The 27,025-nt window shown below is 37.5% G+C and overlaps 1 protein-coding gene across 3 annotated transcripts in view; it reads left to right on the forward strand.

Annotated features, from left to right (window-relative positions):
* FBXO9 (F-box protein 9) overlaps window positions 1-24,695 on the forward strand; it is a 37,253-nt gene extending 12,558 nt beyond the window's left edge. For 2 of the 3 annotated variants that reach the window (XM_009205383.4, XM_009205384.4), the window contains 10 exons: window positions 1,605-1,662; window positions 3,574-3,673; window positions 5,719-5,849; window positions 7,246-7,360; window positions 18,830-18,948; window positions 19,134-19,224; window positions 19,866-19,961; window positions 20,285-20,378; window positions 21,868-22,019; window positions 24,096-24,265. In XM_009205383.4, the coding sequence (XP_009203647.1) occupies window positions 1,605-1,662; window positions 3,574-3,673; window positions 5,719-5,849; window positions 7,246-7,360; window positions 18,830-18,948; window positions 19,134-19,224; window positions 19,866-19,961; window positions 20,285-20,378; window positions 21,868-22,019; window positions 24,096-24,204 (1,065 nt within the window). In that variant the 3' untranslated portion in view covers window positions 24,205-24,265. Of the gene's footprint in view, window positions 1-1,604; window positions 1,663-3,573; window positions 3,674-5,718; window positions 5,850-7,245; window positions 7,361-18,829; window positions 18,949-19,133; window positions 19,225-19,865; window positions 19,962-20,284; window positions 20,379-21,867; window positions 22,020-24,095 lie in introns of all 3 variants that reach the window. The other variant, XM_009205382.3, reaches the window with a different exon arrangement.
* Window positions 24,696-27,025: the final 2,330 nt, after the last annotated feature.

The following is a 27,025-nucleotide window of genomic DNA, read 5'->3' on the forward strand; positions in this document are numbered from 1 at the left end:
ACCGCCACCACAATCAAGATACAAAACTGTTTTATAGTTATATACTCCTTTCCCTAGTCATTCATAACCACTGACAACTGCTGGTCTGTTCTCCATTTTGTAATTTTGATATTCCAAGAATGTTGTATAAGTGGAATCATCCAGTATGTAACCTTTTGAGATTGGCTTTTTTCACTAAGTATAATTCCGTCAAGATCAGTCCAAGTTATTATGTATCAGTAGTTTGTTCCTTTTTATTGCAGAATAGTATTGCATGGTATGGATGTACCCCCAGTTTAACCATTTATTGGTTGAAGGACATTCGAGTTGTTTCCAATATTTGGCTATTATGAATGGAGCTATGGAAATATATGTGTAGGTTTTTGCACGAACATAATTTTCATTTCTCTGGGATGAAACCCCAAGAGTGCAGTTGCTAAGTTCTATAGTAAGTGCATGTTTGATTTTAAAAGAAACTGCCAAAGTGTTTTCTAGAGTATCTTATATTAAGTTCCCACCAGCAATGTGTGAGTGATCCAGTTCATCCTCATCAGCATTTAGTCTTGCTCTACTTTTTAATTTTATTTTTATTATTTATTTATTTATTTATTTATTTTTTGAGACGGAGTCTTGCTCTGTGCCCCAGGCTGGAGTGCAGTGGCGCGATCTCGGCTCACTGCAAGCTCCGCCCCCCCAGGTTCACGCCATTCTCCTGCCTCAGCCTCCCGAGTAGCTGGGACTACAGGCGCCCGCCACCTCGCCCAGCTAATTTTCTTGTATTTTTAGTAGAGACGGGGTTTCACCGTGTTAGCCAGGATGGTCTTGATCTCCTGACCTCGAGATCCGCCCGTCTCGGCCTCCCAAAGTGCTGGTATTTATTTATTTATTTTAAGGCAGAGTCTCGCTTTGTCGTCAAGGCTGGAGTACAGTGGCGTGATCTCAGCTCACTGCAACCTCTGCCTCGCAGGTTCAAGTGATTCTCGTGCCTTAGCCTCCTGAGTAGCTGGGATTACAGGCCCCGCCAGTAATGCTGGCCTAATTTTTGTATTTTTAGTAGAGACGGGGTTTCACCATGTTGATCAGGCTTGTCTCGAACTCTTGACCTCAAGCAATCCACCTGCTTCAGCCTCCAAAAGTGCTGGGATTACAGGCGTAAGCCACCATGCCCAGCCAGATTGCTAATATTTTCAATGTTGTGTTTTGGAAGTTCTTTTTGTATTCTAGATACAAGTCTTTTATAGAATATGTGGCTTGTAAATATTTTCATCCTCTTAACAGGGCATTTCACAGAGCAAAAATTTTTAATTTTGATGAGGTCCAGTTTATCAATTTTTCCTTTTATGAATGGTGCTTTTGGTGTCAAATATAAGAACTCTTTGCTGAGTCCTAGGTCTCCAAGATTTTCTTTGTTTTCTTTTCTTCTAAAAGTTTTATGGGTTTTACATTTAAGTCCATGATCCATTCAAGTTAATTTTTATGTAAAGTATGAGGTTTAGGTCAAGGTTCATTATTTTGCCTATGAATGTCCAGTTATTTGACACAATTTATTAAAAAGGCCCTCCTTCTGCCATCCGTACTAATTTTTAATGCAGGTTTTCAAAAATGTTTACTTTATATTTTTATAGGCTCGAGAACTCTTCCTAAAAGCAGTAGAAGAAGAACAAAATGGAGCTCTCTATGAAGGTAAAAATTCAGAGCCCAGGTTCATATCATCATAACATTTCTGAATAATGACTCTGTTATTAACCATATATTTTTTTTACTATAACATATTTGGTATAGAACATCAGTTTTCTTAATACATTCTTCCTTCAGTACTCATTGGAAATTGGTTCCAGGAGCCTTTGTAGCTACCAAAATGCTCAAGTCCCTTATATGAATGGTCTAATATTTACATATAACTTACTTATTATGTAAATAGTTGTTATACTGTATTTTTTTGTTTTAAATATTTTTGATCTGCAGTTGGTTGAATCAGAGAATGTGAAACCCATGAATACAGAGGGCCAACTATATTTGAAATTGTTTTTTAAGAAATGAAAAATAGAAATTGTTTTTCTATATAACCTGTCTTTTTGCAAAAAAATATTGCTGGGAAACATCATCATATTGGTAGGATAAGCAAAATAACTTTTTTTTTTACATTTAACTTTAGTTTTTCTTCATTAATATAGTATTTAATATTGTTCATTTTACAATATGCTCTTTTTATAGGTGAAAATTACTTCAGAGGATGGGAATATAAAGGATAAATTGAGGAAAAAATACATGTTTTTCTTTCTAAGTTCCAATTTACATATTACTAACAGAAATATGTGGTAATATGTGTCAGCTTTGTGTCTTTTATTAACCCAATAGAAATGTGTAAATAAAGTGATAGGACTATTTACCATATTAAGTTTGTAACTATGCTTTCATTTTGTGATAGCAAAGATAATAATTGAGGCATAGGAAAAATTCTTGTGCTTGAATCATTTGAAAATGCCCCAAACGTTACATCATTCAGAGTTACTGCATTTATGTGCAAGTTTCTTCTAGTGATAATTTTCTTTAGATTTTTAGAAAGGCCCAATTGGTCAAGTCCCTGTGCAGCCTTCATTGGTTTGTGAAATTCGCATCTCCACTTAGTGTATGGTAATTCATCCAGAATAATAGAACATGGCAGAATATATTGAATTATAAACTTCTTTGTAGGTAAAAAGAACTAGTCAGCCTCTACAGCTCCAAGTTCTACTGGTGTATCTCTGTGGGGAGAGTTAGTGAATATTACAGCTCTAAACTACTTGTCTAGATTTGTAAAAAATAAGTTTTGAAGATTGCTTATGTAAATAAGAGGCAGCTGGGCTAAAGGAAGTTAAATTTAAAGGATAATTAAACAAACAAAAAAACTATTATTTATTCCACCCAGTAGGAAGCATTTAATTTTCCTCAACTTTGTGTCTTAGAAAAGTTTGCTTAGAAGTGTTTTTGGCCAAGCATGGTAGCTGATGCCTCTAATCTCAGCACTTTGGCAGGCTGAGGCAGGAGGATCGCTTGAATCCAGGAGTTCAAGACTAGCCTGGACAACATGGCAAGACATTGTCTCTACAAAAAATTTAAAAATTAGCTGAGAGTGCTGACTGATGCATGCCTGTAGCCCTAGCTACTCAAGAGACAAGTGGGAGAATCACTTGAGCCTGGGAGGTGGAGTCTGCAGTGAGCCGAGATCATGCCAACTGCACTCCAGCCTGGACAACAGAGTGAGACCCTGTCTTAAAAAAAAAAGAAGTATTTTTGTTGGCTATAGCAATTGCATCTTCAGAGCCCAAAGAAAGACAACTATTTAAAAATCATGATACATAAGAGGGTGAGGAAAAAGATGGGAAGGGCTAATATATAAGAGTAAAATACAACATCTAAAGTTTAGGGAAAAGTTTGTTTCTGAGCAGTAAGGTTTGGAAATAGTTTTGTGTCACTGAACTACTGTTGCATGTAGAAAAACAGAATTTGGCTGATTGTAGAGAAAGTTACCAAATTAAACCACAGTTAAGGGTAATCAAAGGAAATGACAAAAATATGTGGTCATAGCTAATTTAGCTTTATTTCTTCTTTTAGCCATCAAGTTTTATCGTAGGGCTATGCAACTTGTACCTGATATAGAGTTCAAGATTACTTACACCCGGTCTCCAGATGGTGATGGCGTTGGAAACAGCTAGTGCGTATATAATTTGATAGACAGTAATGCATAGAGTTTGTTAAAGTTAAGCATCTTTGTCCTGTTGACTCTTAACATAAGATGGTGCTAATTCTGTTAAGCTCTATACTCTTTAGTATATCTTTGTTTATAAAGTTGTAGAAATTTTTTAATTAGAGAAATTGAAAGATTAAGACATGGAAATGCACCTTTTAAACAGATACAAAAATAATAAAATGAAAACGGTTTAAAAAAATAAAAGCAGTAGTTACTGAAAGGAGTAAATTAAAGGACACATTTCAACTTTCTGAAACCTATTTTAAGTAGAAAGTTTTAAAATGTAATTAGGCTAAATTTGGCAAAATGTTAATAATGGTTAAAATTGAGTGATGGGTTCATGGGATTTTATTACACTAGTTTCCTTTTGTATATATTTGAAATTTTACATTTTAAAAAAGGCTTCTAATTTTATTAGGAAAATGCTGAACTATAAAAGTCGTTATTATTCTCTTAATGTTTTTTAGTAGAACATTAAAACTCTAACATTTATTTAAAAACACAGGTGCTAATATATTCCTAAAAGAAATCATATTTCAATTATATAGTTGCCACTTGCATCAAAGCCATGAAGTAGCGTTGGTTTTGTGTGGATAAAGATCAAGAAAACATATTTTTAAGGCAATACTTTTGAAGCTATTTGCAAGACAATTATAAAATTGTTTTGGTTTAATTCCACTGTCTCCCAAAACTCAACTTGCTGATATTAGAAGGGAAGGGGGTCTGTACCAATGAGAGAATGTCAGGTTAAAAATAGTACAGAGAAAAAAGTTTTGGTAATGAAATATTAGCTATTAATATATTCCCTCTGTCGTGAAATAATTGTCACCTTTATTGATAACATATGCTTATTGCCAATGTTTTTTAACTGCATATGGTATTAACACTTAAGCTTTGAATAAGTCATATTAAAAACATCCCAACGAGGTCAATATTAATAGAAGTGTTTAAATTTTCAGCTAATAATATTGTTCACCAAATCAGAGTTAACAGTGTGAGATAGTTCATACTTAAAATGAATCACTTGGGTTTTTTCTAAACCTTCTTTATATTTGGGTAGAGTTGTTTAGATTCAGCTCTTCGCCAGTTTTGTAAATATGTGCCAGATGCTGTTAAGAAAGATTGTATTAAAATATTAAAGAGGCATTTCTTTTCTTTCCCATTTTTTATACAAACCCAGAGGCTACGAAAGTTCTTTAAGGATTCATCTTTTTTTTTTTAAATAAGATCTGATAAGCCCTAAAAGTTTGCCTTTTTTTTTTTTCCTGTAACATGTTTGTAGAATAGCCATTGAGTCCATCTAGCCTCAACCACACTTATATTTTGTTGTATTATAAAATGCCCTTCGTGTTTTTTTTTTTTTTAAGTCTGCATCACTTGAAACTTCCTGGTTTTCTAACTTCGCCTTCATCCAATCCTCTTTGTAAGTCTGATCATCTTTAAGGTTTACCTTCAGTAAAAATAGAAAGCTCAGACTTTTTTCTAGCACCCTTCACTACACATTTGCATATATTGATAGATGATTTGTGAACCCTAAGATGTTTTGAAAGTAGGTATTTTCCTCTCTGAAGGTAGGCTGATAAGGCAAATCTGTTAGAAAACCCTTGGCAAGTAAATACCTCAGATGACATCTGTAGATTTGGTTTTTATCCAGTTAGAATAAATTAAGGTTAAAGAACATATTACGTTAAGATTTTTGAAATCATTTGAAAGTTTTCACTAACTCATAAAATCTCTACTTTACAATAAAATTAGTTAAATCTCAACACCTGTATCCAAAAATTCTAATTCTTTCTGGATGATAATTACTGAAGCTTTTTTCTTTGAAAAACTGATATGGTATTCCTTTGTAAGGCAGGAGAAATTCATCACATTTAAAAATGTATCACATGTTGAATAAGCTTTAGGTGACTTTTTGTAAAGCAAATTTGAAAATGCTATGAAAAATCAGTTCTAAACTATACGCTTATAGACTGAGGCACTTAATTTATTCACCTTCCTTTTTTCAGCATTGAAGATAATGATGATGATAGCAAAATGGCAGATCTCTTGTCCTACTTCCAGCAGCAACTCACATTTCAGGAGTCTGTGCTCAAACTGTGTCAGCCTGAGCTTGAGAGCAGTCAGACTCATATATCAGGTGTGAATACTTGTTTTTTGTAACTTAGTTAGAAATATCTTAACCTTAGATTAAAGATTTCCAAATTTATAAGGTCAGATAATTTGCCAGATAACTGCTGCTTTAGTTCAGAATATGATGGAAGATCTAGTTATAATTATCATTTGCATATACTATTAAGCTGTTTTGTGGTTTTGTTTTGTATTTTTTTGGGACAGAGTCTCACCCTGTCACCCACGCTGGAGTGCAATGGTGCAATCTTGGCTCACTGCAACCTCTGCCTTCCGGGTTCAAGCGATTCTCCTGCCTCAGCCTCCCAAGTAGCTGGGATTACAGGCGTGTGCCACCACGCCCTGCTAATTTTTTGTATCTTTAGTAAAGACAGGGTTTCACTATGTTGGCCAGGCTGGTCTCGAACTCCTGACTTCATGATCCGCCGGCCTCGGCCTCTGAAAGTGCTGGGATTACAGGCATGAGGCACCACACCCAACCCACTAGTAAGCTGTTTTAAAATCTAAAGCAGAACAGTTTGTAATGCTGTTGTTTAAGGATGCCATACCTTTTTCAGTAAAGATCTAACAGGGTAAGTCTGAGTTGTTGAGGTAGCCCTAAGAAAACTGGAGGAATACTGGTATCATGAAGCATTTCAACCATGTTGGACAATTGTCCTAAGACAGGCTGAATGTTTAGTAATTAATGTATTTTTGGCTGGGCATGGTGGCTCATGCCTCACCTGTAATCTCAGCACTTTGGGAGGCTGAGGTGGGAGGATCACTTGAGGCCAGGAGTTCAAGACAAGCCTGGCCAACATGGTGAAACCCCACCTTTACTAAAAATACAAAAATCAGCTGGGCGTGGTGGCGCATACTGGTAGTCCCAGCTACTTGGGAGGCTGAGGCCGAGAATTACTTGAACCCAGGAGGCAGAGGCTGCAGTGACCTGAGATTGCGCCACTGTACTCCAGCCTGGGCAACACAGCAAGACTCTGTCTCAAAACAAAAAGAAAGAAATTAATGTATTTTTAATATGTTAAATATTGTTTGGCTCGGGGCTTTTTCAGAGGAGGACAATTGAAAGTTTTCAAGGAGATGAAAATAACTAGTGTTAATAGATGCAATGTGGATCACACACAGTAGATTATTTTTGTAAAACATTTAATACATCTGGTATGAGGGAAAATAGTGTTTTATAAAAAGTAGTTTTAGATCTATACTGAAAAAACAAAGATATTTATGTCTTGATGTTAAGAACCATTCATTATTATTATTGAGTAGCTAAATACACTCATGCTTCAGCTCTGAGCAATACAGAGGGTGTCATTTATAAATTTCTAGGAAGGTATAAATGTACTGGGAATGTGGTTGTGCCAACAGAATGACATACAGAAGAGTCGCTGAAGGCTGATTTTCTTTTGCAGTGCTGCCAATGGAGGTCTTGATGTACATCTTCCGATGGGTGGTGTCTAGTGACTTGGACCTCAGATCATTGGAGCAGTTGTCGCTGGTATGCAGAGGATTCTACATCTGTGCCAGGTACTAAGTTTTGTTTTTGTTTTTTAAACAACTCAGGCAATGGTGAAAAGAAAGATGCTCCTTTGCCAATTTTGATAAAATTACTTGATTGGTATTCTGAGTTAAAGCTTAGAATAAACAAGTTTTGCTAAGCTGTACTTAATTTTCTCAAATAACTTAGAATTTAAAGGCTAGAATATGCTGGGTTTCTAGGGTATAGAATAATATATAGGACAGATGTAGTAACCCATACTGCTTCCATAGGGTTTGCATGCCAGCCTAACTGATTTGGGAAAAAGAATTATATTAGAAAAATATATTCAAGTCATCTTTATAGTAACTGTAAATCCATTGTGGTAATGGTTTAGAATAAAACAGCACTCGAATTTTCTTGTGGCTCATTAAAAGTTATTCTATATTTTGAAAATTTTTCTATGTGTGGGAAAGGACTTTATTCAATAAATGGTGCTGAGATAACTGGCTAGCCATGTGCAGAAGGTAGAAACTGGATCCTTTCCTTACACAATACACAGAAATCAAATCAAGATGGATTAAAGACTTAAATGTAAAACCTAAAACTATATAAAAACCCTTAGGCCAAGGCGGACAGATCACCTGAGGTCAGGAGTTTGAGATCAGCCTGGCCAACATGGTGAAACCCCATCTCTACTAAAAATACAAAAATTAGCCGGGCGTGGTGGCATGAGTCTGTAGTTCCTGCTACTTGGGAGGCTAAGGTAGGAGAGTTGCTTGAACCCAGGAGACGGAGATTGCAGTTGTGCCAGCAACTGGGTGTGTCCAGCCTGGGGGACAGAGCAAGACTCTGTCTCAAAAAAAAAAAAAGAATAAATAAAATTTATAAGGAAGTTAAATTCACAAGCAAAAAACAACCCCATTAAAAAGTGGGCAGGCCGGGCGCGGTGGCTCAAGCCTGTAATCCCAGCACTTTGGGAGGCCGAGACGGGCAGATCACGAGGTCAGGAGATCGAGACCATCCTTGCTAACACAGTGAAACCCCGTCTCTACTAAAAAATACAAAAAAAAAAAAAAAAATTAGCCAGGTGAGATGGCGGGCGCCTGTAGTCCCAGCTGCTCGGGAGGCTGAAGCAGGAGAATGGCGTGAACCTGGGAGGCAGAGCTTGCAGTGAGCCCAGATCGCGCCACTGCACTCCAGCCTGGGCAACAGACCGAGACTCCATCTCAAAAAAAAAAAAAAGTGGGCAAAGGACGTGAACACTTTTCAAAAGATATATATGTGACAAACAAGTGTGTGAAAGAATTCTCAGCATCACTAATTAGAGAAATGCAAATCAAAATCACAATGAGATATCTCGCACCAGTCAGAATGGCTATTATTAAAAATAAACAGATGCTGGTGAGGCTGCTGAGAGAAGGGAATGCTTCTGTGCTGTTGGTGGGAATGTAAACTAGTTCAGTCACTGTAAAAGCAAGTTTGGCGATTCCTCAAAGAACTTAAAAGAGAAACTACCGGCCAGCCGCGGTGGCTAACACCTGTAATCCCAGCACTTTGGGAGGCCAAGGCGGGGAGGATCATGAGGGCACAAGATCGAGACCATCCTGGCTAACACGGTGAAACTCCGTCTCTACTAAAAATACAAAAAAATAGCCAGGCCTGGCGGCATACGCCTGCTAGTCCCAGCGGCTGATGAAGCGGAGGCATGAACCCGGGAGGCGGAGCTTGCAGTGAGCCGAGATAGTGCCACTGCACTCCAGCCTGGGCGACTGAATGACACTCCGTCTCAAAAAAAAAAAAAAAGGAGAGAAACTACCATTTGACCCCAGCGATCCCATTATTGGGCATATACCCAAAGAAATATAAATCATTCTGCCATAAAGACACATGCACATGTATGTTCGTTGCAGCACTATTCACAATAGGCTGACCTGGACTCAGCCTAAACGCCCATCAGCAGTAGACAGGATAAAGAAAATGTGGTACATACATGCCAGGGAATACTACAAACCCATAAAAAAGAATGAGATAATAACTTTTGCAGGCCGGATGTGGTGGCTCATATGTGTGATCCCAGCACTTTGGGAAGCCAAGGTGGGAGGATTAGTTGAGCTCAGGAGTTTGAGACCAGCCTGGGCAACATGGTGAAACCCCGTCTGTACAAAAAATATGAAAGTTAGCTGGGCATGGGGGCGTGCGCCTATAGTCCCAGTTACTTGGGGGACTGAGGTGGGAGGATTGCTTGAGCCAGAAGGTCGAGGCTGCAGTGAGTTGAGCCATGTTCATGCCACTGCATTCCAACCTGACAAAGTGAGACCTTGTCTCAAAAAAAGAGATAATATTCTTTGCAGCAACATAGATGAAGCTAGGGGCCATTATCCTAAGTGAATTAACATAGGGATAGAAAACCAAACACCGCATGTTCTCACTTATAAATGGGAGCTAAATGTCTAGGCACACATTGACACAAACAAGGGAACAATAGATACTGGGGCCTACTTGAGGGTGGAGGGTGAGAGGAGTGTGAGGATCAGAAATACCTATTGGGTACTATGCTTATTGCCTGGATGACAAAATAACATATACACTAAACCCCCATGACACACAATTGATCCATAGAACCAACCTGCACATGTACTCCTGAAACTAAAAAGTTAAAAAAAAATTTTTTTGCTATGCAAAGAATAATTCTAGTTTAATATAAGGTCATTTGAGACTAGTCTGTCATGGGCACCTTATATAAAAATATATACTTAGTCCTTATATAGAATTTTTAAAAATAACTTTTGTTCTTAAAATTCAGATGCATTATTTTTAAATTAATTCCATTTGGAATCTTGTAGTTTTCATAAAATGTTTGAATTTCTTGAAGACTCTTTTTCACAATTCTGTGTGCTGTCTATTTAACAAGTACCTATTAAACACCTAGTGGATTGCCACTAGGGTCTCCAGCACTGTTGTGTCAACGTAAATAACAAGCAGAGAGACTCTCTAAAAGAAATTTATTTGAGAATAATACATTGCAATGGGAATACACATGCCATATTAAACTATTCAGGGAAACAAAGGTTTTTAAAGGAAAAAATGAGGATTACATAATTGTTTTGAAGTAATCCTTGACTACAAAGATCAGTAACAAGGGTGACGCCAGTCTGAGATTGGACAGGCAGTTTCTTGGGCAGATGTCCTTGCAGCAAAAATATTTTTTGTGTAAGGTTGTGATGGCCTTTGTGCAAAGTTGTGTTTTTTATAGTCTTTTTTGTTAACCATACTTATTATAGAAGCCTGAGAACCTTCTCTTCATGGCCTTCCGCAGCTCTCTTTGTAAGGGTTTTCTTAACATTAGTGACTCCATTTTTATTTTAACAACTTTCGCATTTTCCCCTTTTGATCAGTATCTTTCTCTGATCAGTCATCCTGTAGTTAGGTTTTGACATCCCATAGTACCAGGATAGACGGATCCTGGTTGCTAATCTCATCCCATGTTGGGGAGAAAGATTAACGACTAGGAGTCCGTGTCAAAACCCTTTTAAGCTGCATTTGGGCAAGAAGGGACGTTTGAAGGGAATGACTCTCAGGCTGTGTCTACCTGGATTCCATTATTAAGTTTGATTTTTGTCTGTTCCATAGTCTTTTGTTACTCAAAATGCTGGGCCAGCATTATTGTTAGGTGTGATACTTCTGCAGAAATTTAACAAGTAACAGATACAAAGTTAATAGTAATATATAATTCCAATTTGCATAATGGTTTTGAGCCATGAACCTAGGCTTAAAAACGACTAATTGAGTAGATCAGTGACCACAGGGGATTAGGTGAGACCGTGTAATCATGCGATCTGTTTTCTTATTTTGTGTACATGGGTCTCAGCTTTATCAGAGGGATTTATCTAGGTACAGCATGTAGTACTAGTGATAGCACAGATATTTTCTTTTTTAACCAATGAATACTAAAGGATTTCTTGGGTTAGGTTCTGTTAAGTTACCAGCAGAAGCTATTGATTATGAAATTTCAATTACACCATTATCCTGTCAAGTGAAAAAAGTAGCATTAAATGGAGGTAAAAGTCTTATTATGAAATGGTTCTGGTGTCATGGGAAAAGCTGTCTGCAGCTTTCACAAAAACATCAGCTTCTCCTCCTAGTTTATGTTTGAATGTCTCTGGTCATGATATTGTTGTGTGGCTCATAGATCAGGCATGAGACTTGTTTCTTAAACTTTGAATAGTTTCAGCTTATAGGGCTTTAGGAGCAGAAGTTTTTGTTTTTAGTTGGAGTGTTGCGGTCCAATCCTGAAGGAAACTGGGAGAATTCATGAAACAGTCCAGTGTACGTGTGGATAACAACAGGTATATTGTAGTTTTTTTTTTTTAAGAATTTTTTTTCCTACATTGATCATATAGGAATTTCAGATTTAAAAATCTCTTGAGGTTAGGAAGTCAAAGACAGGTAGACTTTAGACTTCACTTAGGGTCTTAAGGTTCTTGGGCCTGCTGGGAAGTGACAGGTTTTACTCAGGATAAGGCTGAGAACTCTTGAAGCCAGATGTTTTATGCACATTCTTAAATATGGCATTTTCAGTCAAAGCCTTGGTAATATAACTAATGTTTCTAATTGTATCCTCATATAAAGAGAGTAGATTTTTATTGAACTTATATAAATAAAAATAATATGAGTCGTTTCTGAATTTTGGAGAAATCAAGTAGGGAGAAAAAGCAAATGGTTCCACCTTTGTTCACCAAAGTCTACTAACATCATAAAGACATTCTCTTCATAATTTACATCAATTTTATGTAATTTTTTGTTTTGCTGCTTGATCTTTATTAGCAGTTCTATGAACTCATGAATTTATTAGAGTTCTGGAAATTTTTATTTAGTCCATTGATCTTAAAGTTACCAGAAATCTTTGTTGAAGAGTACTGCTAGAGTCTTTTCCATGAACAGCAGCTTTGGACTGTAGCTGATTGCAAATGTTTTTAGGGAATTCAGAATAATAATTGTGATGACAAAAACTTAGAATAGCCATGTAAAATTTGGTGAAAGTTCTCAGTTGACAAGGAAATGTAGTTATTTTTAGTACATGTAGCATTTTAAGATAACCAGAATCATGACTGACAGTGTCACATCAGGACTATCAGACTTTTATATAAATTTCATCAAATCTTTAGAATACTCACATTAATAACATCTATACAAATACAACTTTAGAAAATTTTTGATATAATAGAAATTTATAACTAATAGCATACTAGATTTTTATGAGTTTACATAGTTTTTGAAACATTTATATCAATAACATACCCATAAATGTAACTGAAAGAAGATCTAATACTTACTATTTAGCAGTGCCTCCTATACAATTTACCAAGTGAGGTTAATCATTTGCTATATCTACAGGATGAGAGATACATTCTTTGAGGCTTTCCAGGAGCCCAACTAGAAAATCCCAAAGTTGGCTGGGTGTGGTGGCTCACACCTGTCATCCCAGCACTTTGGGAGGACAAGGCAGACGGATTACCTGAGGTCAGGAGTTTGAGACGAGCCTGACGAACATGGAGAAACCCCTTCTTTACTAAAAACACAAAATTAGCTGGGCGTAGTGGTGCATGCCTGTAATCCCAGCTACTCGGGAGGCTGAGGCAGGAGAATTGCTTGAACCCAGCGGAGGTTGCAGTGAGCTGAGACCGCACCATTGCACTCCAGCCTAAGCAACAAGAGCGAAAATCCATCTCAAAAAAAAAAAAAGAAAAAGAAAATCTCAAAGTTATTTTTAGATTGGAAGGCCTTAATTTAGGATCTTGATTCTGGGGAAACCTGCCAGAGATGTCAAAGGTTCAAAACATTTGATCAAAACAAAATTGCTGGCTACTGTGAAGTTACTCATTTAACCATACTGATAATCAAAAGATCTTAAAAGCAATGCAGAAAGTTACATGGATGTAAAAGCGTTAATCCTTTTAAAGCTCAGTTTTCCTAAGTAACCAAAAACCTAATAAAACACAGGTGTTATATTGATAAAACATTAAATTTTTTTTTAGGCCAGTTGCCAAGAAGATAAAGAAATACCTTTTGTAGGGTATTTGCTTCTCCTTGTGGGAAACCTATTTAGGTAACTTGGAAGTTAAACCTGATAAAAAGGGTACTTGAATTTAATTAGGGACAGGAAGTGTCCAGGGTTACGTTTCTACATTAGAGAGGAATATAAACGAGAAAACTAGTAACTTGCTCTTAAATAGCATAGGAAGTTTCCTGGTTACATGGAATAATTCAGATACTATGTAAAGCCAAAAGTACAGAATCAAGTTATGTTGGAGGAAAACATTGCTCTTCTAGACCTTAAACTAAACATTTCAGGCCGGACATGGTCACTCATGCCTGTAATCCCAGCACCTTGGGAGGCCAAGGTGGGAGGATTGCTTCAGCTCAGGAGTTCAAGACCAACCTAGACAACATCTCTACTAAAACAAAAAAATTACCCAGGTGTGATGGTGCACGCCTAGCTACTTGGGAGGCTGAGGCAGGAAGATGGCTGGAGCCTGGCTGCAGTGAGCTATGATCACGCCACAACAGCCTGAGTGATGGAGTGAGACCCTGTCTCAAAAAAAAAAAAAAAAGGTGCAGTGGCTCACACCTATAATCCTAGCAATTTGGGAGGCTGATGTGGATTGATGGGTTGGGCCCAGGAGTTCGAGACCAGCCTGAGCAACATGGTGAAACCCCATGTCTATGATAAAATAGAAAAATTAGCTGGACATGGTTTGTGTACCTGCGGTCCCAGCTGCTCAGGAGGCTGAAGCAGGAGGATCACCCGAGCCCAGGAGTTCAAGACTGCAATAAACCATGATCATGCCACTGCACTCCAGCCAAGATGACAGAGTGAAAGCGTATCTCAAAAAAAAAAAAAAAAAAAGATAAACATTTCAGTGTCAGGCTATTAACAGCAGAGTGAGAACTGGAGGGAAAAAATTAAGTGGAGCTGACAAAAAGGTTGAAGGAGAGCGTTATCACCCTAGCCAAGCAAAAAGATACACTTTTTCAAGGGTAGAAAGAACAGAAGGCAATGGTGTATGACCTGCAAATCATGTGCAGGAGGGGTACAGCAAAAGTTGAACTTCTGATATAAATCTGAGAAGTTTCAGAAAGAACAATTTTACCTTGAGAAGTGAAATTACCATTCTGAGTGGAAAAGACAGCATTTCCAACCTGGAACTAGGGAAATTAATTAGATCCCAGGAAGAAATAGAAACTGTAGTTTTGCAGATGGCTGTTCAACAGATTTTAGAATTTAAAATCAAAACCTCTTTCAGTTTTATTAATACTAAGAGCAAATTAATACTTTAAGAAAACCTTATTGTTCTAACAGAGGACCAAGCTTTTTAGTTTTGTATTAGTGTATTTATAATAGCAAAGCTCAATCTTTAGAAAGACTTGTAAACAATTCTCTTCAATTATAGCCAACTTGACCACACACAAAATCTTTTATGAACCTTATCACAGCTTACATTGATGACATGCTTGGACTTTCTGCTCGGTTGTATACCTTCCTCTTTCTTAACCAGTCATTTTACTTTAGGACAAAAATCTACCATACAAGATTCTTTTGTGTACAAAATTATTCTCTTTTTCACCTTTTTTTTAACCAAAAATATATCTTTGTAACTTTCTTCACATCTCTCTCTCCTACTGACTGATTTGTTTCTTATTCCATATTTTGAAATAGGCTTTAAATAACCTTCAAATTACACAAAATTCTTCTTTATTTAATCTTGGCTAACATGTCATAAGCAGTGAGTTTTATCTCAACATGAATGGAAAAGTCAGCAGATTTCAAAGTATAAAGAAAAAAAGAACTTAGATCAAATACATTCTATAGTTGCAGGTTTTTGAATGATGATAATTTGAGCTGTAAATTTTTCTTGATGTAATTTTGCTCATCAGTTTAAAAATGTGCACAAGAATAGGCTGTAAGATGTAGTCTGCTGGAATCCCAGAAAACCTGGCATGTTTTAACATTTGAGAATCCCATTCTGTTCTTATTACTCTCTTGAGAGGAAAGAAAATTCTGCAAATCCTGTCAGGGAAAGTCGGGAGTTTAGACCTGTGTTTTAGGTGGTGGTGACTGCCCTAGTGGTTTGTCTTTTTTTTTTTTTTCTTTTTTCTTTTGAGACAGTCTTACTCTGTCACCCAGGCTGCAGTACAGTGGCATGATCTTGGCTAATTGCAACTTCCACCTCCCGGGTTCAGGCGATTCTCCTGCCTCAGTCTCCCGAGAAGCTGAGATTACAGGCATGCACCACCACGCCTGGCTAATTTATGTATTTCTAGTAGAGACAGGATTTCACCATTTTGGCCAGGCTCGTCTCTAACTCCCAACCCCATGTGATCCGCCCACCTCAGTCTCCCAAAGTGCAGGAATTACAGGTGTGAGCCACTGTGCCTGGCCCTAGTGGTTTTTAGTTAGCCATCTTGTGCCCACCATTCAGAATCTTTATTTTTGCTCGTGGAAGATTTTCAGAAGAAGCAAGGGAAAAGAGTCAAACCAAATCAAAAGCCAAAATAAGGATGTTCACAAATATTTTAGCCCAGGCATTGCAGATCAAACAAAATATTAAACTGAGTACACAGACAAAATCAAAAGTAAATTCACCAGAAGACGTGAACAGAATGTAAATTCTGTAGAAACCAAGAATACCCAATCTAAAAAGACATTTTTCTTTACACCAGAAAGGACTTACCAGGAAATACATAAAGTTTATCATCTCAAAAAGGGATGTATGGTCCTTTATTAAGGTGACCTTATCCAAACCAGATCCCAAATGATATCAAGAAGCCTCTACCAAAAGGAAGGAGGCTCAGCCTGAGAGAAAATTCACCAGGGCAGAAAAGGCAAGCCATGGAAGTAGAGTGCTCAGAGCACTCAAGTTAGTACTGCACACTGGTTCTAAGAATCTCTGATTCCTTCAGGTAATACTCTTTTCAGATCCCACTTCTGACACTTTGATATGTCAACCTAAATAACAAACCACCTAAATAACAAATTCCCAAAAATTATTTGGGATTAGAGCATCACAATGGGAATACACATGCCATAGTAAACCATGTGCTTATTCAGGGAGGTAAAGGCAGGCAGGTTTTTAAAGGAAAAAATGAGAAGGATTACATAATTGTTTGGGAAATAATTATCCTTGGCTACAAAGATCATTAACAAGGGTAATGCCAGTTCAAGTTTGCACAGGCAGTTTGCTGGGCAGATGTCCTTGTAGAAGCATTTTTTGTATAAGGTTTAATGGCCTTTGTGCAGGGTTGTATTTTTTGTAGTCTTTTTTGTTATCAGGCATACAAGCATGAGAACCTTATTTTCATGGCCTTTCCCAGCTCTGTCAGGATTTTCTTCACATTAGTGATTTCATTTTGATTTTGACAACTTTCATAGTTATTCCATTAACTTGTATTTGTATGTGAGAAAATACTATAAAGAAGGAATTGGGTTGGTCTGAGTGCAGTGGTCGTTTACATCTAATTGATCATAACCAGTTACAGATTTGTTTGTTCCTTCCCCACTCCCACTGCTTAACTTGCCTAGCCTAAAAACAAAAAAAGAATTGGTTAAGCGAATATTCAGGAATAAAACTTCATGTGTCATCATAAAAGTAATTGTTTAAAAGCAAACGTTTTAAATACACATTTTAACATAAATTTGAGAGGACTTATCGTTTTCAATCTGACACTGATAAGTAGTTTTTGCTTCATTTACTTATTTATGAATGAATGAACAAGACAAGGTCTTGTTCTATCGCCCAGGCTGGAGTGCAGTGATGCCATCATGGCTCACCGCAGCCTCAAACTCCTGGCCTCAAGCCACCCTCCTGCCTTAGCCTCCTGAGTAACTGGAATTACAGCCATGTGTCACCATGCCTGTTTAATTTTTTTTTTTTTTCATTTTGTATTTTTCCCTGGTTAATTTAAAAAAAAATTTTTTTAAGAGACAGGGTCTTGCTATATTGCCCAGGCTAGTTTTTGCATCTTTAAAACCGAATACTTAGCTGGGTGTGGTGGTGCACGTGCCTGTAGTCCTAGCTGTTCTAAAGGTTAAGGCAGGAGGATTATTTGAGCCTAGGAGTTCTGAGCTCTAGTGCACTATGCTGACTGGGTGTCCACATTAAGTTCAGCATCAGTGTAGTAAACTCCCAGGAGCTGGGAACCCCCAGGTTACCTAAGGAGGGGTGAACTAGCCCAGGTTAGAAATGCAGCAGGTCAGAACTCCCATGCTGATCAGTAGTGGGATCATACCTGTGAATAGTCTCTGCACTCCAGCATGGACAACATAGTGAGACCTCATCACTTTAAAAAAGCAAAATGAACAAACCCTGAATATTTTAAGTTAGAGATGGAGTTAAAAATATTTTTAGTTAAGCAGAATCATGTCAGTTTTGGGGGGGGGGGTTTGTTTGTTTGTTTTGAGACGGAGTCTCACCCTGTCGCCTAGGCTGGAGTGCAGTGGTGCAGTCGTGGCTCACTGCAACCTCCGTCTCCCAGGTTCAAGCAATTCTCCTGCCTCGGCCTCCTGAGTAGCTGGGACTATAGGCACCTGCCACCATGCCCGGCTAATTTTTGTATTTTTAGTAGAGAAGGGGTTTCACTATGCTGGCCAGGTTGGTCTCGACCTCCTGACCTCGTGATCCACCTGCCTCGGCCTCCTAAAGTGGTGGGATTACAGGCATGAGCCACCGTGCCCAGTCCCTGCACTAATTTTTTAAACAAAGTCCTGTTGGTGCTCCTTTCAAAATTTATCTCCTGTCTGACCATTTTACCGCTTCTGCAACAACCCTTCCGACTCAGCCACTGTTCTGTTTGGTTTGGGTTACATAGTGGCATCCTACCTGGTCTTCCTGTTTCCACTCTTATATGCCTAGAGCATATTCTCCATAAACCACCAGAGTGATCTTCTAAAATAAAAGCGTAAATTATGTTCAGAACCCTCCAGTGGCATCCATCTCATGTAAATAACCACTCCTGCCTACATGATGCCACCTCACTTGCCCCAGCTGCCTCATTGTATAGTTCCCTCTGCACAATGCCCTGTTTGCCACAGCTGTGTGCTCCTGCTGACCCTTGGGCGAGCCCACCAGTCACACTTCTGCCTGAGGGCCTTGCACGTGCTCTGACTGCTGCCTGAGATACTTATCCCCATCACTATGATCACCTTCCCAGAGAGGCATTTCCTGGCTTCCCTATCTAAGATAGCCTCTATTTCCTCATCAGCATCATTTCTGTCTGCTGACTCTACTTTGTCTGTTGGTTGATTTTTGCACTAAGCATACTACCAGAAGCTTTTCTCTCAATTTGCTTTCCCACAGTAAAAGAGCAGGGCCTTTGTCTTGTCCATTAGTTTCTCCTCAGAACAGTGCCTCCCAGGTGTTCAACAAATACTTGCTAAATAGAAGATGGCTGATAGCAAAAAGATTTATGTCTATGTGTAGGGACATGGTCTTTATTGACATTGTGCTTTTATTCCCTAGAGACCCTGAAATATGGCGTCTGGCCTGCTTGAAAGTTTGGGGCAGAAGCTGTATTAAACTTGTTCCGTACACATCCTGGAGAGAGATGTTTTTAGAACGGCCTCGTGTTCGGTTTGATGGTAGGTTGGATTCTGTAGAACTCAGCAGAAATAGTGATCTGTAATGCTGATTTTGATAAATATGCCATTTCAATTTTCCATGATGAATGTGAGTACTGTAAGCATGTTTAAAGGAAACCACAGTAAAATAATGCTGGAAATGTCTTAATATTATAATTTTTAACTTTTTAAAATTATTTTCATAGGAGTGTATATCAGTAAAACCACATATATTCGTCAAGGGGAACAGTCTCTTGATGGTTTCTATAGAGCCTGGCACCAAGTGGAATATTACAGGTACCACTGTAGTACACTGAGTGAGTGGAAAATTCTCTCTCTCCATGTATTAGTTAAATGGACATCTGTTGTTTGTTGCTTTTAATTGACCCACAAAATGGCCCTCAGTATTTTTATCTAGTACTACAATATAAGAATTGCACTCAAAAAACCAATAGGCTAATATAAATTACAGAATTTCTTCTGGCCTCTTTTAGATTTCTCCTTGTCTTTTGCCCTGGGTATATTTGCCTTTTCAAATAGCTTGTGCTTTTATTCCATTTTATTGCTTGCCAAATATTACTGGCATTTAGAAAAAAAATAGACATGTTAACCATTGTGTGTGGATCTCACTTTGTTTGAAATTGTGCTTTTGAAAAAGCACAGAACTTTGATAAGACAATATTTGACTTTTATTCAATGAGTAAAACTTAGAAGTTCAACAGTTTTCCCTGAGGAAGATGATAAAGTATCTTTGGTTCTTTGTTGCTGGACTAACAGGTAGTCAGTCATATTTGTTTTAATGTTTTAGCAGTTCTTTAGCCCATGGTATTTCAGTGTTGGTTTCATAGCTATGAATAGGTGTAGGTACTGATAGGTAAGGACATATTTTATACTTCGTGTGTGGGTTGTGTTTTGGTCTTCTTTTTCTTATTACATAGGTACATAAGATTCTTTCCTGACGGCCATGTGATGATGTTGACAACCCCTGAAGAGCCTCAGTCCATTGTTCCCCGTTTAAGAACTAGGAATACCAGGTAATATTTTTTTTTTTTTAGTGGCTTTCCATCCAGTCTACGTTTTATATGGTTGCTTGCAGATTAAAGTAACCCAGTGCTTCCTTCACTTAATACTGGATGATTTTAAAAGCAGTCATTCGGGGGCTTAGGAAAAATACCAATTTCTGGGCTTTCCCTTAGAAAATCTACTTCAGTAGGTCTTTGGAGCCTTGGAATTGAGGTTTACTCAATCTTAACTGATTCTTTTCAAGCAAGAATAAACACTGTTGTAATTTGTTACTTCTTAGATTACTTAAATCCACTTAATAACTGATTTAGATTCAATTTGTGGTTTTTTTAAGGACTGATGCAATTCTACTGGGTCACTATCGCTTGTCACAAGACACAGACAATCAGACCAAAGTATTTGCTGTAATAACTAAGAAAAAAGAAGAAGTGAGTATACGAGGTGGAATTAATAGTTTTCTTACCTTAATAGCCTATTCATCCAAGCATTCTCGATTAGAACGACAAAGAAACCCTGTCTGATTATTATAAAATGTATATTAACTTCTAGTAATCACTGAAGAAAGCTGGAGAGTTTTCTAAAATGTGGTTTTTTATTGGATCAGCTTGTTTTTTACCAGATAGTTTGTTTTTTATATATGAAAATGTAAAGCTGAAATCTCTTGTGAAATAACTGGTAAAATTATACCTGAATATGTTTTTGGCTCTGCTCATTTCGAATCACAGGGATTTTTTCTTCCTAAATTAGCTCATACAGTTAATTCTTTCCATAAGGATACTGTTAGAACTTTAGTTTCTACTGGAAATAACGTAACTTCAGATAATTTTCTTCCTGCTCTTATAAAAGGAAAAAAATGCCAAGCAAATATGATTACTGACATTCTAGAGTGCTTTAAATTCTCTTAACAGATTGGTAGCCTAATTTTTTCACAACCTTTCTCCATATGCATGTTTTCAATCCTGGTTAAAAATTGTTATATGTACCCAAGAAGCCAGTTGTATGGTATTTGAAATAAATATTAATATTTACTTGTTGCCTTTATAATTAATACAGCTTTTGAAGGATATTTCTCTTGTATGAAATCCCCCCTTCTCTAACATCATATATCAAGACAGGACAGAATTTCATCTGTGAGTCCTATAACCTTGTGGCTGCCTGTTGCTGGCATCCCCAGTTCCCTCTGATGGGTTCCTGGAGCCTGGGCAGACAGAGAGAGTTGCTTTGACTGTGACTGCAGGTTTCCTGAAGTCAAAATTGGGAATTTGGAAGGCCTTAGTTGCTTAGGTTTTATCTAATAAAAGAGTTTAGGAACTCCCATGTAGAATGTCAATTTTCTCTTCAGAATATGATGAAACATTCATAGTGGTTTTTTTTGTTTGTTTTAGCAGCAGTATTTGCAGAAGTATAATTCTAATGAAACTTGTCACAGCTGTTTGCTCACTTATTTTACTGTTATTGCAAAAGATAAGTTATACTGTGTGCTTTTTCTACATCTTCTACCAATTTATCACTTTCCCTCTTAAAAAATGTCCAAGTGTTTTCCAGTAGAAGGAAATACTAGGCTTAAAGGTAGGAGATAATAATTTTACATCCCATCTATGTAACGTTGGTTACATAGTAGTTTTACCTCCCTGGATCTTCATTTTTTTAGCTAGTAAATAGCAATAATGCAATCATATTTAACACATAAGGTTATTGTGATGATTAACTGAGATGATGATGATGATGGGGGAAACCTGATATTTTTAGAGTATTTAACAATTTTTAAAGCACTCATATGTTCTGGTAATATTCAAAACAACTCTTTACTGCATGCAAATATTATGTTACTTTTAGTGTCACTGTTGCATAATATTTCTATAAATGTAGAAGTGAGGTAAGGTTTCATTATAGGTTTATGCATCTTTTCTTTTGCAGAAACCACTTGACTATAAATACAGATATTTTCGTCGTGTCCCTGTACAAGAAGCAGATCAGAGTTTTCATGTGGGGCTACAGCTATGTTCCAGTGGCCACCAGAGGTTCAACAAACTCATCTGGATACATCATTCTTGTCACATTACTTACAAGTAGGTGAATGCAATAAAAATAACAAGGTTGCACTATAAATGTATACTTCATATCCAGCTTAAGAATTTCAGATGTTTCTAATTTCTCTGAGTTACATTACAAACTAAAACCAATACTACTACAAACTACTACAAACCAAGAAAATGGCCCAAATGAAAAAGACTAAGCATGCTTGAGGAAGCAGAGCATCTGGAACACTCATATAGTGCCCATTGGAATGTGAATTGGTACCACCACTTTGGAAATAAAAGTAGCATTCCATGGGGAGAATGGTACTTAGTCAGCTGTGAGCTGTCCATGCATGACTTAAAGCCATTTTAAAATACCACATTTTTCTTTTCCCACAGTTCAGTTACCATTTTTTGCTTTATTTCCTTTGTTTTATCCTCAGGGCTTATACACTGATTTAATAAAATTGTAGTTGGGAAAGTAAGTCTACTAAAAAAATAAGATCGCAGGTATTCCAAAGCCAAATCTGTTAGGTAATTCCTATTTAAAACTCTTTGTTCTATGCAGTAGCATTTACCTGTACATCATAATCAGTGAACTGAAGAGGGGAGGTGTGAGAAAGGAGCCACCATACAGAAATACATAAAACTTAAAAAGGAAGTGAAATATCAAGTCCTGTGGCTATTAAGGTTAATTAGCTCTTGTTCGATTTGAAAGAATACTGGTACGTGACTGAAGGCTCTTCGTTCTGCTTGAATCCAAAATTCTGAGAGAGAAGTTTTGAGGTCAGCTTTCATTAGCCTCTTTGCAACCTTAACCACATTGTTAAAAACTGTGTCACATTTCCACTTTACAAATAACTTTTCCCCGCTCATTTGGAAGGTCCTGACAACAGAACATTTTTCTTTCTCACTTTTGCCTACCAATTCTACTATATCTCCTTTTTGCTTCTCTCTGTAACGCTGTGGAATTTTTTTCTACTTTTCAAAGAAAGAAATCTGGGCAGGTGTGAAGGCTTATGCCTGTAATTCCAGGACTTTTAGAGGCCAAGGCAAGAGGATCACTTGAGGCCAGGAGTTTGAGACCAGCCTGGGCAAAACTGGGTGACCCTATCTCTACAAAAAATAAAAATATTTGCCAGGCATGGTGGTATGCACCTTGAAGTCCCGGCTAATTTGGAGGTTGAGGTGGGAAGATCATTTGAGCCCAGGAGTTCAAGGCTGCAGTGAGCTATGATCATACCACTGCACTCCAGCCTGGGTGATAGAGCAAGACCCTGTCTCAAAAAAGAAAAAAAGAAACCAAACCCTGAAGTAGAACCAAGCAAATGAACAATGGATGGTTATAATTTATATTGACCCATTAGAAAAACATTATTTATTTAGGAGAAAAAAGGACATTACAATAGGCATTATTTGTAGCTGCTAATTATCACATTGACTTCCTGTAATATTTATAAAATCACTTGAATTCTCTGCTTTTGTTTCTCTTTCTGTCAGAAGGAAAAGAATAAAAGGCAGTGGTAGCATAACTTACCACCTACTTTCCCTCCCCCATGCCTATAATTATGCTGTTGATCATGCAATTGTTAAATAATCAAATTCTATTCTAGGAATATAGTTCTTTCTGAAATATTTTAACAAGAACCTAATGTCTATAGCTTCTGACTTAAAAATTCTACTCTTAGGAGTCTCTGAAGGACATCAAAATAACATAATTTTAAATTGAGAAATAGTAGACACAATCTAAATCTCCAATTAAGTAAACTGTGGTACAAGCAGACAGTGAAATATCATCCTCACTAAAAATGTTTTCTGAAAAATAATGGTGTGGGAAAATGCAAATAATTAAATGAAATAAAAAGCAAAATTACTAACTTTGATCTCAAGAAACACTAGAAAATATCCCTCATATGGCTCTATCTGGGTGTTGGAATTATGAGTGATGTTTCTGTATACATTTCTAAATTTTTTGAGTTTTCTACAGTATGCCTATATTATATAGAATTTCCTAAGATGAATTAAAATAAAAAAGGCTAAAGCATAGAATAACCTTCCCCAACCACACAGGATTTTAAATGACTTGAAATTTCCTCGTACTAGTAATTTTGTGCTTTGTTTTTACAGATCAACTGGTGAGACTGCAGTGAGTGCTTTTGAGATTGACAAAATGTACACCCCCTTGTTCTTCGCCAGAGTAAGGAGCTACACAGCTTTCTCAGAAAGGCCTCTGTAGAGCCTCAAGTCCAGTCCTGTATCACTTTTGCATGAATTAAAGTATATAGCGCAAAAGAGCACCTAAGTTATAAATGTGTATATATATATATATGGAATTGGAACTTATTTTAAATTGTTGGAGTTCTTTTAAGAAGAGTATAAATTGATTATTTTTTTTATTTAAAGGGATAGTCGATTCTTGGGGTGTTTTGAAATTAAGTTGGAGTTAATTTGCTTAAGCATATTTATGTTGTGAGAAACCTTCATATGAAGTTTATCATGCCCTTTTTCAAGCAGATTTATGAGCAGATTTCTGTCACATAAGTCGTCTTCTACTTGAGCATCCTAATATTTAAATGCATCAGGGGAGAGCTCCACTGGATAAGCATTTTATTTCCCGCATGGCATAATGTTTTTGCACTAAAGGCTCAAAGTGTGAGAACCTGTTCTGGATTTGTTTGAAATTGTTTTACCAATAAAGATCATAAATAAATGCTTCTTTCAAGAAAATACATTTGGATGGCCTTTTAAAAATAACAGGATATTTAATAAGAGTCCTAGATAGCCAGCAGAGACTTTAAGAATAATTGCCCCTAGCCAGGTGTGGTGGCTTGCACCTGTGGTCCCAGCTATTTGGGAGGCTGATGCAGGAGGATAACTTAAGCCCAGGAGTTTGAGTCTGGGAGTTTGAGTCCAGCATGGGCAACATAGCAAGACCCTGTCTCTTATTAAAAGAAAAAATATAATTTCCTCATTTCATCATTGGTCTTCATATGTAGCCACAAACACTGACCTCATGTAGGCACCTTACCAATATATGACATTAAATGAGAGTGGAATCCCTTAGGACTGGAACACTTCAAGCTCAACCAACTGACTCAGTTGTCATTCTTCACAAAAGAATAGTAGAGGATCATGTAAACCTGAGCCTGACTCTTGTTCCAGTATGAAACTTGGGAGAGAGCACCAGCCACCTAAGAAAATTGTATCTTACCTTTTTACTCAAAGGAGTCCCCCTTCCCAGTAACAGTCCTATTAGTGTTTAATTTCAGAGTTTGTGTCTGGTAGACCTCTACCTGATTCAGATTTAGTTTTGATGTTTCAACCATAGTTAGAGACAATTTCTCATGTACTTTCAGAAATCAATATCTGCAGCCACTGTTACTTTTAATTGACATTAAAAGACGCTTTGTAGGTTCCCACAATTCAGTATGGGTTAGGCTTTTTAAAAAGTAAATACAGACCAGGCGTGGTGGCTTATGCCTGTAATCCCAGCACTTTGGGAGGTGGAGACAGGCAGATCACCTGAGCTCAGGAGTTCAAGACCAGCCTGGGCAACATGGCAAAACACCGTTTCTACAAAAAAAAAAAAAATTAGCCAAGTACAGTGGTGCATGCCTGTAGTCGCAGCTACTTGGGAGGCTGAGGCAGGAGAATTGCCTGAGCCTGGGAAGTGGAAGTTGCAGTGAGCCAAGATCATGCCATTCCACTCCAGCCTGGGCAACACAGTGAGACCTTATCTCAAAAAAATAATGATAGTACATGTTATGTTAAAGGTGAAAACCATACATCAAGTGTGCATATAGAAGGAAGAGAATTGGCCAGGTGTGGTGACTCACACCTATAATCCCAACACTTTGGGAGGCCAAGGCAGGAGGATTGCTTGAGGTCAGGAGTTTGAGATCAGCCTGGACAACATAGCAAGACCTCATCTCTTCTAAAAATTAAAAAAAAAAAAAAAAAAAAAAAAAAAGCATGGTGGTGCACACCTGTGGTCCCAGCTTGTTCTTAGCCAGGAGGTTGAGGCTACAGTGAGCCAAGATTGCACCACTGTGCACCATCTTGGGTGAAGGAGCAAGACCCTGTCTCAAAAAAAAAAAAAAAGAGTTCTTAGTTTGACCTTCTGTAGCAATCTGAGAAGTGTGTTTTTCAAGTTGGAAAAGAGGGAGAAAAGCAACTTGCCTAAGATAAGGTAGCTCTTCATGATATGACTATTATTTTTGATATACAAATAAATAGAACATGATTAGGACATAAATATAGCTAGAAAAATATATTCCTTTTTTTTTTTTTTTTTTAGACGGAGTCTCGCTCTTCCACCCGGGCTGGAGTGCAGTGGTCGGATCTCAGCTCACTGCAAGCTCCGCCTCCCAGGTTTACGCCATTCTCCTTCCTCAGCCTCCCGAGTAGCTGAGACTACAGGCGCCCACCACCTCGCCCGGCTATTTTTTTGTATTTTTTAGTAGAGACGGGGTTTCATTGTGTTAGCCAGGATGGTCTCGATCTCCTGACCTTGTGATCCGCCCGTCTCGGCCTCCCAAAGTGCTGGGATTACAGGCTTGAGCCACCGCGCCCGGCCAAAAAATATATTCCTAAGGAAAGTGAGATTTGAGGAATCCCTTTGTTCTGCAGCATCCCTAGACTGAATGATCTGTTGCAGATGATGCATACCAAGTTCAAATTTAAAGATTTCTTTGTAAGCAGTAAAGTGACTTTCACTTATTTAACTTGGAACTAGAAAAAGGAACTTTTTTCCAGATTACATTTTCTGTATATTTTTAAAATGTCTTTTTTTAAAATACAAAAGCAATATATATTTGTTGTGAGAAAATTAGAATACACAGATAATTTAAAAATAAAATTAAACACCCAAAGATAACCAGAAGAAAATTTTTGCTATGGAACCTTTTTCTTCTGGTCTCTGCAAATCCTGCCATAGAAGCTTTTTTTTTTTTTAACTTCAGGAGTGTCCTTCCTTTACTCTATTAGGACATTACAGAAATCAATACTATGGAAAGCTGGCAGCAGTATCTGGATTAACTTTTTAAAAACAATGAAAG

This window comes from Papio anubis, chromosome 6 (assembly GCF_008728515.1).
Source record: "Papio anubis isolate 15944 chromosome 6, Panubis1.0, whole genome shotgun sequence".
Lineage (NCBI taxonomy): Eukaryota > Metazoa > Chordata > Mammalia > Primates > Cercopithecidae > Papio > Papio anubis.